We start from the raw sequence: 13,624 nt of genomic DNA, 5'->3' as shown, positions 1-13,624 counted from the left end.
TCCAAAATATGTACAAACTGTCTTTAGTGAATGGAGGGCTATTAATGCTTCCATCTGTCTTCTATCCATTAATCTATACGTTACACTTTGCCTGATTAACTTCTCTGTTTGAAAATCACTTATCTTGCTAAAATTAAAATTTTTTTGCTAAAAATATTGTAGATAAAGGTAAAAGTTAGCTGAAATAGTACAGTTAGACCCATAAATAATACCAAAAAATGTATAGTAAAACTCATAAATAGTAACAAAAATAAGTTAAATAGTAAAATAATTTAGTTTTTTTATCCGCATCCAGATGCACATTAAATATCATTTATTGCTTTGATTTTTCATTAATATGGATGGTGATAATAAATTCACATTCATCAAATGTTATGGACTACCTGACATGTAATACTACCGACCTTGACTTTGACCTTGACCACTTAATTTTTTCCCTTATTATTATTATTTTTTCAACCACCAAACTGTAAGTATAAAGTTTTTACTCAAAATCATTCACAGATTTCCAAAAGCAAATTGACCAAGCCCTTTTACCCAAATCAGATATCCAAACAATCCATTTTACGAATTTCTGATCAAAACTTGATTTTGACCAATTTTGATAGAGTTTAAAATAAAATCTGATAGTTCACAAACAAAATAGTATGATAATAATTACTTTGTGCATCTAACGCATACAACAACTTTCTCATAATATCTGAACCACACCAAGTTATGAATCTACATATTATGAGTGAGAAAATGCATATGCAAGATGTATAAGATATCTTTCTATTTTTGTTTGATGTATTAAAGCCATCTAGGCTCTTATTATAGTCTTTAACTAATGGTAGTATTTTTGATAAATAGTACAATGGTTGTTGATCGATATTTATAATGGTAGAGTGCAGCCCAACTTCCAAATCCTTTTTTTTTTTTTTTTTAATTATCATTATCATTATTATTATTATTATTATTTGGTAAAATGAAAATGCATTAACCGAAACTAAGGGTGCGTTTGGATACTGCTTATTTTGATGAAAACTGAAAACTAAAAATACTATAGCAAAATAATTTTTAAATGTGTGAATAGTACAGTAGGACCTATTTTTAATGAAAGTTTGGTTGAAAAAAGAGATTTGTGGGTCCTGTGAACAGTGCACATGACCCACTGAATAGTGCAATTTCAGTGGAAATTTTGCTGCCAAAGAGATAGTGGGTTCTATGCATAATTCACGGGACCCATTGACAAATAACATCCCACTTGATGGAGTGCTTCTCAATAAAAAAATAAAAAAAGAGAAGAAAAGAGGAAAACACAAACACACAACCGCCAGTCGCAATCCAAATAGGTGTAGTGTACGAAGGTTGTTGCCTCTCATTATACAACTCGGAATTGTCATAAAATACTAAATATAAGAGCATCCACGGTAGATGTTGCAAAAAAAATGTCATTTTGCAACATCAAAATCTTACTTTATTATTTTACCACATCATTTTACAACATCCCATTTATCAGAGGTTGTAAAATTTAATTCTGTACATTAAATTAATATTTACTACACAATAAAATAATATATTATCTCTACCTATTATCATCAACGACAGCAACTAGATCAACGCCAATCAATAACAGCAACAACATCGACAGCAACAACACCAACAATCCAACAACAACAACACCAACAAACCAACAACATCAACAACAATAACATCAATAACACCAGCAAATTCCAAATCCAAAAACCTCAAAAAAAGAGGGGGAAAAAAAAAATTCAAATAGACCCAAACTCAAACAACGATTTGAAGGTCGACGGTGAGGGCTGTGGATGTTGGTGGTGAGCGCTGAAGCATGAGGCGGCGAGGACTGGAAAGTGAGGCGGCGAGATCGAGATCGGCAGGGAGGAGCTGACAGAGGTGAGATCGAGATTGAGATTGGCAGGGATCGAGACCAAGATCGGTGAGATTGAGATCGGTAGGGAAGATTTTTGAGTTTAATTTAAGGGGCAAAGAAAGAGAGACGTTTGAGGTTGAGGGAGGAGCTGATCTGATCTGAAGAGGGAGAGAGAGAGACCAGTTGGGAGAGAGAGAGTGAGAGACAGATTGTGAGGAGAGAGAAAAAAATCAATTAAATAACTGAGAGGAGAGAGAGTTATCAGTGGAAGAAGAAAGAGAAAAATGTAATAAAATAATAATATTTCATTATGCCATTGTTGTCCGTATCGTGGCATTTTTGCCACGGTACTGTAGCAATGTGACATAATTTTTGTGATTTGCAACATTTGATAAAGCTCTGTTTTTGTGTTTAGTATGTCAAATATATCAAATATTTGACATTTACTACGAATGCTCTAACAATATAAATAAGTCCACAGGCGGGTATAATAGAAATCAGTCTGCCCGAATAGTTTGTAATGGGAAGGCCCAGTCCAAACTGTGTCTTGTTTATGAATTCTTGTTTAATTGAGTCTGGACCATGTGGACAATAACAACATGTGAGTTGGCCCAGCTAAACTTTTTCACTATTTAATTATAGGGTTCTTAAAATCTTATCTTTTTATTTGAAATAAATTAATTGAATTTCACCACATTGTTAATAATTAAAATATATACACACTAAAATAAGGATAGTTTAAAATCTATAAATGTTTATGAATACTCATTTAAAAATAAATAGATAAGGAATTGGATTTGAATTTTTGAGCTACACATCAAATTTGTTGAGGTTAAGATGAATTTGTCAAAAACATCAATGTGTTTGGAACTAGCTTATAAGCTAGTTTTTTACTTTTTTTTTTTATTTTTAAGCTTTTATTTAAAGTTTTTTAAAAATTTACATTTTCTTTTCTCTTTAAAGTATAAATATATTTTAGCATACTTTCAACATAAAGTTATGAATTATATTTACGGGTACTCTTAAGGTAATTGCTAATAAATTATATTAAGAAAATTTTAATATCATACAAAAATATAAAAAGTTTTTCAACTAAATTAATTGTTTTATCATTTTTCAATAAAAATATTTTTAAAATAATTCTTAAACCAAATTTTATAAATATTTTCCAAAGATTAAATAAGTTGTTCACACTTCTCACACCAAATTTTGGCACTAATTATATTTTACTAGTGTAAATTTGAAATAATAATAATAATAATAATCCAATAATCCTATGTTCAAATTTGAGGAAATGATGGAGAGGGAAGATGGAAATTTCTAATAATACTTGCAGACTCAACTCTCAGTTTCACAAAATTCACATATAATGATTTTTCTTTTCCCTCAACAAACAAGAACAAGCCCTAACCCCCCTTCTACTCCAGTGAGTGATGGAAGCATTGGCGGAGGGACTTTGGGGACTAGCTGATTTCCACGAGGAGAAAGGCGAGATAGACAAAGCGGTGAAGTGTCTGGAAGCCATATGCCAGAGCCACGTATCGTTCTTCCCCGTCGTCGAAGTCAAGACTCGCCTACGAATCGCCATGCTTCTCCTCAAGCACTCGCACAACGTCACTCACGCCAAGTCTCACCTCGAGCGCTCCCAATTGCTCCTCCATTCCATTCCTTCTTGCTTCGATTTGAAGTGCCGAGCCTACAACTTGCTCAGCCAGTGTTACCATCTCGTCGGAGCTATTCCGCCGCAGAAACAGATTCTTAATAAGGCTCTTCAGCTCACCACTTCTTCTGGCAACGAGTATGTTCAATTTTTTTCCTTTTCCTTTTGTGAATTGAGGTTCGTTTTTCAATTTTCTTATAATCGTTGTGTTTCGAATTCAAAGGCTTTCGGTGAAGTTGTGGACTTGCAACTTCAATTCACAGCTAGCGAACGCGTTGATTATCGAAGGAGACTATCAGAGTTCAATTGCTGCTTTAGAGAGCGGTTATATCTGTGCCGCTCAAATTTCTTATCCCGAATTGCAGGTTTTGTTCTCTGTCTCCAACTACTTGTGTTTTTGATTCTTCCCTGCGTTTGGAATGGTGTTTTGGATTTAAAATATTGCTTTTGCAAAACGGAGTTTTTGAGTTTTGGGTTTTAAAAACATGCTTTTAGGCAATGATAATTATAAATTCAAATTCTTTAAATTAGGGCATACAGTCATACATTTTGTACTTGTACAATAACTACTTGCGGTTACAACTTAAACATTGCTATTGCATTCCTCTTTTATTTCAATGTTTTGTTAGATAGTGCATTTATCTCTGCGTTATATGATGTGTGATTGTGCAATCTGTTGTTGCTTGACCAATTGCGTGTGTATAGATGTTCTTTGCAACTTCCATACTGCATGTGCACCTCATGCAATGGGACGATGAGAATTTGGTTGAGCAAGCTGTTAATAGATGCGATCAGGTCTGGGATTCGATTGAGCGGAATAAAGTAAGTGTTATCTTATTTATTGTTGTATGCTACTTCTTGTAATACGCGATAATTTTGGAAACATTTACCATTTTTAATGTTTTCGTTTTATCTCCTATGTTCATTGATTTCCTGTGATGCTAATTCTTGTTTGTATGACTACACTCTTGCCTCCTTGCAAATATAAAGAGACAACAATGCCTTGGTTTACTCTTCTACAATGAGCTGCTGCATGTTTTCTACCGATTTCGTGTCTGTGACTACAAGAATGCTGCACAACATGTAGACAAATTGGACGCTGCTGTGAAGGCTGATATGCAGCAAACACGAGAGATAGAGGAGCTGACAAATGAAATAAACACCTTAAATCAAAGTCTCTCCCGGTCTGACCTTCATTACAGGGATAGGTCAGCATTGGCTGAAAAACAAGCTCAGCTTCAAGAGCGGCTCAAAAGTAAGACTAGGTTGAGTTCAAGTGGCCAGCATTATCTGGAGCCAGCATATTTTGGAAATGTGAAACGGACATTGGAAGATAAGCTTGAGCTGGCACCATCTCCTATAGATGGAGAGTGGCTACCAAAAAGTGCTGTCTATGCGCTAGTTGATCTTATGGTGGTCATTTTTGGACGTCCAAAGGGTCATTCTAAGGAGTGTGGAAAGAGGATACAATCTGGAATGCATATCATCCAAGGTTGGTTTCTTGGACTAAGATGCAGTTCATCATTCTTCCCTTTGGTCTTAGTTTATTATAATTTATGAATTCTCTGCATCTCTTTCTTGTTAGAAATTGATCCTCCATTCATACACGGCCCTTCAATTCAGATCAGGCTCTTATAGTAACTTGATTTCATCAATCATTGTAAAACAAGTTCCTAGGCTTTACCTCTTTGAAAAATTAGTTCTTATACACCTAGTTGATCAGTTGATATGGTCTTTGTTGCTAGTCAGTTGGGATTTACGAATTTCATATTAGTTGCAACAATGCTTAGAAATCTGAATATTTATCTTTCTTGCAGAGGAGCTGGTGAAGCTTGGAATAACTGATGGTGTGAAAGGTGAGCTTTAGCTTTTGATGATGCCTACAACAAAATGGTTTCAGTTCCTCTATGACCCTAAGGTTATGCAAGCTTTGTGAAACTTTTTTGTGCAGAGGTGGATTTGCAACACTCTGCCATTTGGATGGCTGGTGTGTATTTAATGCTACTAATGCAGTTCTTTGAAAATAAAGTGGCTGTAGAGCTCACACGGTCTGAATTTGTTGAAGCTCAAGAGGTAGCTATTATGCCTTCCTTATTGCCATGTTTAATTAGTCTCCTTTTCTTCTTTGGAAATTTTTCTTTTTTGGGGAAATGGGGTATTGGAGGGGAATGGCTTGCCAACTTTTATCTATATCTCTGTCAATTTTTGGGCTTTCTGTTCAGATACAAATATATAGTCTGGTATTCATGCTTGAGTTTAATATTAAAATTCTTTATAGCAATATATGAAATGGTATAATTGAATCATTAGGTTAAACTGCATTAATGTGTTCACAAAGTTTCTGTCCTAGTTTTTAATTTTATCTTCGTTAAGCCTAGTTATTGATTGTATAGTGTTTGACATGATTTATTCCACACGCTATGTGGATGGTATTAGGGTTCTCTGCATTTGTTTTTGGAATGGAGAGGGACTGCTTCATGATGAAGATTTAGTTTTTCAACTAAAGGTGTAAATAGTGCCATATGATTTAAAATCAGTTATCATTTCTTACTTAATGGAATTAGATTTCAAAAATCTACATTGTTTATTCCAAATGCTTAAGTGTGCCTCACGCTTTAACCAACACTGGTCTTTGGTCGGTCACTGGATTGGGATTGTGGAGAAAAAAAATTGAAACCTTCCCTCACAGTGGCAGGGCCTCACCTATCGAGAAGATAGTGAACTCTGACACCACCTCAATACTAGGCTGAGAGAGTGAGCAAAAACAAATCCTTATGTTAATTTTCCCAAATCGATAAATGAAAAACAACATTACAATTACAACAACAAAATGCAAGAAGCAAGACAAAAAACTGCAGGTGGGTGTATAAATCCGAAGAGGGAATGGCAATTGTATCAAGAATGGGGATGGCCCATTAAACCCACTGTCCTTAGGTGAGAGACTCTCCCCAACCAAAAATGAAATTAATAATAAAAATATTAATTTATTCCTAGATTTGGGAATAACTTAACATAAGATAAATAAAATTTCAGTGAGAATGCATCTGATGCGTGGCAAACAATTTAAAAAAACAAAAAAACAAAACAAAAACTCTTGTATGGACAGATTTATGGGTGTAGTCTCTAGAGAGGTATTACAACAGGTTGGGAAAAATTCTCTGCCTTTCTTTCTTTGTGGTTTGTGGTAGGGGATGGTTAGAGAATCTGATTTAAGCATGATGTGTGATGTGGAGATCAAGCTAATAAGAATTTGAATCCCAAATCCTGATTTGTTTATTTTATTTCTAAAAGGAAAGATGCTTGCGGTCTCCTCACTTCAAAAGCTTCCCCACATTTATACCAATAACAAGTATCCAAAGATAATCACCCTCCTCTCCAAAACTCCATAACCACTTACCCATCAAAGCTTAGTTAAAGGTGGGGCAACTTCCTCGCGCAAAATCCCACATCCCACCATACTTGATAGGGTAGTGCATGATATGGAATCTCTAAACACTTCATAAATCTATAGTTGCGTGCAGGCAATTGTTTGGATTGGAAACTTATAGTTTAACTAAACCTGTATGATTTGTTATACTAATAAATTTAGAACTTTGACTTGCTACCAATTTTTCTAATGTGCACTATGTATTTTCAATTCCAAAACAAACCAGTGTAATTTGTTCTCTGTTTGCAGGCTTTGGTGCAGATGAAAAATTGGTATATACGCTTTCCAACAATTTTACAAGCTTGTGAAAGCATTATCCAGATGCTTAGGGGGCAATATGCCCATTACGTAGGCTGTTATAGTGAAGCAGCTTTTCATTATCTTGAAGGAGCAAAGGTAAACTCTTGAACGTGCAAGTTCAATGCCTTCAATAAAGCTTAAGGTGTGACTGTGTGTGTGGATGTTTATCTGGTTTAGCAAGTGCTTGAACCACAGGTGAATCTAATTTAATAAGAAATCCAAATTAAATGTTCACTTGTGTTGTTTGTTCAGCTCACAGAGAGCAAATCAATGCAAGCTATGTGCCAAATATATGCAGCTGTGTCTTACATTTGCATTGGTGATGCTGAATCATCTTCACAGGTGAAACATTTCTTGTAAAGGTTTGCATTTTCACAGTAAATTTTTTTGCAGTGAATTATATTTTGACACAATATTTTATGAGCAGGCTCTTGATTTGATAGGACCTGTTTACAGAATGATGGAGTCTTTTGTTGGAGTTAGAGAGAAAACGGGTGTTCTTTTTGCCTACGGCTTTTTATTGATGAAACAGCATGATCTACAGGAAGCACGGTAGATGTTTCTGCCATTAATTAACCTGCCATTAATTAACCTCTGTCCCCATTATAGTTTATCATTTTTCTTTATATTCAAAATAATTTTCCTTTGATATTGAGAAAAGTCAATTTATTGTGTTTTCATGGGATTTGAAATGAGCCCAATTCATTTCCTTAAGCAGTTATAATGAGCTTATAGCATAATATCAATGGAACCTTTTATACATAAACTTGAGATGGTCCTTATATTTTAATCCCCAAAAAAAGTCTTTCTTAGTCTCTATTTCTGCCACTCTCCCCTTTATACTATCATTGTCCAGACAATCAATTTATGCCTTCAAATGCCATGGAGGACCAAATGGAACAGTCTTCCACAGAATGAGTCCTTCGATACCCTTGCTGACTATCTTATGACTGTCAGTTTGAACTTGTGGGTAAAAACACAAGCTTCTGGATAAAGAAAGGGTACAGAAAATGAAAACATTAAAAAAGGAACTGCAGTTCCTTTGCATGTTGACCACAATTTCTATGCCAAATCCTGGCATCCTCCTTTTTCCTTTTGTTTTCTATAAATATATTTTCAATCTTCTTGGATCCCTGGAGGTAAGCTAAACACAAATCTATAAAATAAATCTCACTGTTATAGTTCTTTACGTCAACCAACACAGTAATCTACTCTACCTCTCTCTCTGAAATAAGATGACCACTGTAATGCAGAAATCGACTGGCCAAAGGACTACAGTTGACACACAATCATTTGGGGAATCTTCAACTTGTTTCTCAGTATTTGACTATCCTTGGGAGTTTGGCGCTTGCCCTGCATGACACTGTACAGTCTAGAGAGATCTTGAGATCATCCCTAACATTGGCAAAGAAGCTTTATGATATCCCAACTCAGATTTGGGTGCTTTCTGTTTTGACAGGTATATCCCATTAGCTATAATCTCTCACATTGTTTATGACCACTAAGCTTTCTCATTGCAACAAGGATTTTCCCATCATGTAGCATGCACAGGTTAGGACTGATCATTTCTTGGTTTTTGGCTGGTATCACTCTTATATGATGTTATTCTATAAGGTATGAAATGAACTACCTGATAGATCATGACAAATCCACATGCTTGTGCATCTTTTTAAAATGGCAACCCTGATGTTGAGTTTCAGAACGGTGTGCATGGTGTTAATGTGAGGTAGGATCTTTAGGAATTCATAACTAAATTTAGGGTTCTTGATGTGATCTTGAAGGTTTCTTGAATAGGGTTTGATGTTTGAGGATTTAGGTTGGTTAAGAAATAAAAAAATTGGAACTTGAATGAGTTTGATGGTTTTTTGGTGTTAAAACAGTGCATAGAATGAGAAACAAGGAAAAGATAGGTCCTGAGAAATTACTTCTAGGAAAGAGAAGGCAATAACACCCTCACGACTTAAAATAAGCTGCTTAAATTTTTATAAAATTTGATCTCTCTATAAATTTTATTGACTACAGTAAAGCCTTTATATAGGTTATTGCTAAACCCTTTCTTAGAAAGATTAGGTCTCTTAAATAACTTATTCCTAGAGATATTAGGGCTACTAATGACAAAAGAAAAGTACTTAAGAACTTCTAAACCTAATGGAAAAGGTACTTAAAACATAAATAATTCTCATGAGCCTCTTGTATAGCCCATATTCCAGAAATATAGAAACTACTGAAGTACCTTATTTTAGTATAACTTTAGTAAAATTGAGCCAGCAACTTTCTAACCTAAAAGAAACTTAATACTTCATAAAAGAAAAGTATCATGGGAAAAGTGTCAAGAAGGACCCTTCATCAAAACTAGACCACAATTCTTGAATCTTTTTTGGTAATTAATCTTGTTTTTTGTCGAATCTTTACTGTTTGCATTATATTAGACCAAAGAAGTTAGAATTATGTTCAGTGTTCTAAGGGAAGGTCAGTGTACTTTTTCCTGTAGTATATTGTTTGTTTTGATTGGCATGGTACGAATTTATAATTTTGCAGTTTAAGAGTCTGTTTGGAATCCGCTTATTTTGCTGAAAGTACTATAAATAATGGTAAAAGTTAGTTGAAATAGTACAGTGGGACTCATGAATAGTATTAAAATGTGCAGTGGGACCCATGAATAGTAGCAAAAATAAGCTGAATAGTAAAATAATTGGCAAAAATAATTTTTGCCAAACACACGCTAAATATCCGAGAATTGTATTCAGTGTTCTAATTCATCACTCTGCATCTGAAAGTATTTTGCATATCATTAGTACCTGACACAATTGAGTTGAACTAGAATCTTTGGTTTTGCAAATTTATTTCATTTGATTATCCATTTCTCTTATTACTATATACTGTTCTTGCAGCCTTGTATCAAGAGTTGGGTGAGAGGGGAAATGAAATGGAAAATGTTGAATATCAAAGGAAAAAGGAAGAGGAGATGCAAAGGAGACTTGCTGATGCACATTCATCCATTCATCACATTGAACTAGTAAGGGCAATCATCTTACTTTCATGCTTTTAGTATTCTTTAAGTTTAGCTGACATACATACCAATGTATCAGATGATTCAGATCAGCAGGTATTTAATGCTTATTTTTCTAATGTAATATGAGCAGATTGACAAAGTAAAACTTGAAGTTCAGCAATTTCATGAGATTGACATCAAGCGTGCAACCGCAGGCCCTTCCATGGGGGTCAATCTTGACATCCCTGAGTCCATTGGTCTGTCTGCTCCATTACCTGCTCCATCATCATCAAAGCTTGTGGATTTAGACTCTAGAAGGCGTGGGAAGAGGAAAATTTAGACACATGACATCCCCCCCACCCCTCTCTCCCACTTTTTTTACAAATAGAAGTTCTAATTTTGATTTGTAAATGTATTTTTAAAGGGGAAAAGAACAACTAGTAGATTAAATTAAAGGAGATTGACAGTAGTACTTCTACCTATCTACCTATAGATTGTATAGTGGATGGATCCAGCACAATGCAAAATACTACATTAATTGGAGGGATGATGTACAGTTATTGATTAGAATGAAGTTTTCTAATTTTATGCTCTCTCAATCTTTTCCCATGGAACAAATGGTAGTGTAATTAGTTATTTGTGTACACAAATAATCAATTCTGCAATGATTTCAGATGAGTTTTACTCTGCTATTGCTACCATGTAGACTAACAGGGTTGATGATTGATTATTCAAGAAATATAGATATATATTTTCACTGCAACATAGCTTGTAATTTAAATTGATGCTTTTGTGGTAACAACCCATATATTCTTTTTCATGATTTGGATATATATCTTTTATTGTGCAATGGAGGTTGTCTACATGGTAAAAATGTCTCACAAAAGTTAAATCTATTATCTTTTAATCTTATTATTAGATTTTCATATAACCTTTCAATATATGTGTTATAACTTTTTGCTACGTAAGCAATATTACAAACCCCACAGCCACTTGCGTGTGGCTTATTACTTGCATAATATCCTTGTTAAAGAAACAAGAATAACTTCTTGTGTTTGTGTGCACTTTGTATTTCTGACAACATTAGTTCAACAAGAATATAGTACTTGGTAAATAATATGTGAGGACTTGCTTATTTCCTGTACTCGGTTAATATTTTTCTGACTTTGTTTCACCCCTGCAGTACAGCTTTTGAGGCCTTCAGCTGGGAAGATCAGACTAAAGCTCGGCATAGGATAAAGGTGTTGACTTCCATTTTGTTGACTTGTGCTATCATGCTCTCTCATTTGCTGTTAGTCCTGCAATTTCTTTGAGTGGCTTCCACACAACCTTTCTCCTGCACATAGATTAGAAGTTGACATAATATTCTCTGGTTAAGGTGTAGGAAGACTGTAGCAAATAACTATTGCAGAAAGTCCAGAATTCAAGTGTTGTTGAGGATAGGCTTTGGTTTAATTTGGCCAAAACACCACCTTTGTACATGCAAAACAAACGACTTATAGGTATGGATAACCTACCAGTTTCCGCACTCGGCAATAACCCTGACTTTAGGCCTTAGGGTGGGAAGCAAAGCGAGAAACTGCAATTCTGACTTCGACAGAACCTGTGAATAAAGGTATGCAATGCAGGAAACTATAAGTTTTGATTGCATTCTTTGTTGAGCTTCTTGTTAATCATGTTAGTGGTAAGGGAAGACATATCCTTTCACATATGTTTACCTGGGCTTCAATTATCCAGACCACAAGTCCTTTGGCATTAGGAGGTAGTGCAGCTAGCCTATAATCAACCTCTGGTGGGAAATACCATCTTGCAATTGGCTGCTTCCCTACATGGGCCTACAATTTAACAAAGCAAATATAAAAACTGGTATGTCCTAAAGAACAGAACTGACATTGAGTTTTTGGGCACATAATTTACTCACAGGACAAACAGGGTGAACCTTGGTGAGGGTGGTCTCAGGATCTCCAAGGCCTCGAGCAGTGAGGTCGAGAAAATAGTAGCCCTGGTATCTGAGTCGAGTAAGGTAACGTCCCTCATAGCCTCCCTCATGTGGGGTGTAAATTGCAAGGGCTTTGTGCTCTTCCACATCTGATAGCCATTGGCCCAGATCAGGTTTCACCAAATCCCCTCCTATGAAGTCCCCTATCCCTATACCACTACATTTCACCATTCCAACCCTTTTGTTTGCTTTATTATATCTCCCTCTCAACCCCATCATCATCATGTTTCTCTTTCCCATCATTGTTGTATCTATCAAGCAGTTGTTTCTTGACCTTGGTGATTGCTGTTTCTGCTGGAGACTGAGTGAGGCAGGTGCTCCATAATTCAAGCATGCTGTGGCTGCCATTGTCTTGGTTTTGTGTTGTAGTTTCTAACCCAGAGACTAATACTAACAGTGGGGCAGAAAGCTAGCCATAACGTGAAAATGACAATGGGAATTAGATAAAGGTTATTACATGCCGTATAAGTTCTGAATTGTATGGTTGAGAAAAAGATAAGAAACAGCACTTCATGTATTTTGTGACGTTCAACTTGTGTCTAGGAACGAGTGGATCCTTGTAGCTGTAGGGCCAACCAAGTTCTATTGTCACCGTGAGTTATTGTGACAGCTTTAGGCTCAAGCCGAAGGAAACCGATTTGCTGAAGGATTTTTAGGAGGGGAGGGAAAGAGGTGGCTGTTCAAATTATTGCTTGAATTAACAAATTGGTAGACAAATTAATTTTTATCAGGGTATTGATCCGAGAACTTTTGTAGCTTAGGATGCACATTTAGAATGGGTCTACACGATACATGACTTAATGATATATATAAAAAAGAAAATCTATAAGTAATACAATAGAATTAATTAAATAAATAAACAAAAATTAAATAAATAAATAAACAAAAATTAAATAAAATTATGAACTTTTGAGTAAGAATAGAGTTTTTATCAAAACCAAAAGTATATTAGATTCTTTAAACAATTTAAAAGAAAAATTTTAAAAGATTGGTAACATTAAGGATCTTGAGAACAGAAAACCGGTGGTTCGTGCATGATTTGGCAGAGTATCTTGAAGCAAATAATATCTTCAATATTGTAGCACCATTTGAATTTAATCATTTATTAACCAAAAAGTGTTTTCATATGGTTGGTTTAAGACCTTCTAAAGAAGAAAAAAAAATATGGTTGGTTTAAGAAAAGGGCATAGGAATGGATCCCCATTGTGGCTTTGTCTAATTCTATTTTTTAGTTTTGTTATTGTGGGGGGCAAAAAGATCCTAATGAGAATGTGGGCCTTTTGGGCCGTGTTAAGGAAGGCCGACCTGCTACTGGGTTTAGAATTTGTTGGTACTATGGGTCGGCCCATGCACGCGAGGGTCGAGGGATC

At 35.2% G+C, this 13,624-nt stretch overlaps 2 protein-coding genes across 2 annotated transcripts; one reads left to right on the top strand and one right to left on the bottom strand.

Annotated features, from left to right (window-relative positions):
- The first annotated feature begins 3,181 nt into the window (after positions 1 to 3,181).
- Positions 3,182 to 10,847, top strand: LOC142607678 (sister chromatid cohesion protein SCC4). Its single transcript, XM_075779264.1, has 12 exons — positions 3,182 to 3,674; positions 3,760 to 3,901; positions 4,242 to 4,358; positions 4,527 to 5,028; positions 5,354 to 5,392; positions 5,488 to 5,609; positions 7,213 to 7,359; positions 7,516 to 7,605; positions 7,691 to 7,815; positions 8,517 to 8,722; positions 10,155 to 10,279; positions 10,407 to 10,847. The coding sequence occupies exons 1-12, from the start codon at positions 3,310 to 3,312 to the stop codon at positions 10,593 to 10,595; spliced, it is 2,169 nt and encodes a 722-aa protein (XP_075635379.1). The 5' UTR covers positions 3,182 to 3,309; the 3' UTR covers positions 10,596 to 10,847.
- A 291-nt stretch (positions 10,848 to 11,138) lies between these two features.
- On the bottom strand, positions 11,139 to 12,731 carry LOC142607679 (NAD(P)H-quinone oxidoreductase subunit N, chloroplastic). Its single transcript, XM_075779265.1, has 4 exons — positions 12,177 to 12,731; positions 11,974 to 12,090; positions 11,773 to 11,858; positions 11,139 to 11,591 (listed from the first exon to the last, which is right to left on the bottom strand). The coding sequence occupies exons 1-4, from the start codon at positions 12,600 to 12,602 to the stop codon at positions 11,528 to 11,530; spliced, it is 693 nt and encodes a 230-aa protein (XP_075635380.1). The 5' UTR covers positions 12,603 to 12,731; the 3' UTR covers positions 11,139 to 11,527.
- Between the last annotated feature and the right edge of the window lie 893 nt (positions 12,732 to 13,624).

The sequence above is a fragment of the Castanea sativa genome, chromosome 8 (genome assembly GCF_040712315.1).
Source record: "Castanea sativa cultivar Marrone di Chiusa Pesio chromosome 8, ASM4071231v1".
NCBI lineage: Eukaryota > Viridiplantae > Streptophyta > Magnoliopsida > Fagales > Fagaceae > Castanea > Castanea sativa.
Note: the sequence above shows the minus strand (reverse complement) of the source record. Positions and strands in the feature narration are given on the sequence as shown.

Excerpts from the sequence above, each read along its gene's own strand:
- LOC142607678 (XM_075779264.1), top strand. The coding sequence starts at position 3,310 with ATGGAAGCATTGGCGGAGGGACTTTGGGGACTAGCTGATTTCCACGAG. Across the intron at positions 7,606-7,690 it reads ATGCTGAATCATCTTCACAG|GCTCTTGATTTGATAGGACC; the intron begins GTGAAACATTTC and ends TTTTATGAGCAG. Across the intron at positions 7,816-8,516 it reads CATGATCTACAGGAAGCACG|AAATCGACTGGCCAAAGGAC; the intron begins GTAGATGTTTCT and ends ACTGTAATGCAG.
- LOC142607679 (XM_075779265.1), bottom strand. The coding sequence starts at position 12,602 with ATGGCAGCCACAGCATGCTTGAATTATGGAGCACCTGCCTCACTCAGT. Across the intron at positions 11,859-11,973 it reads TCTGGATAATTGAAGCCCAG|GTTCTGTCGAAGTCAGAATT; the intron begins GTAAACATATGT and ends CTTTATTCACAG. Across the intron at positions 11,592-11,772 it reads ATTGCCGAGTGCGGAAACTG|GAGAAAGGTTGTGTGGAAGC; the intron begins GTAGGTTATCCA and ends ATCTATGTGCAG.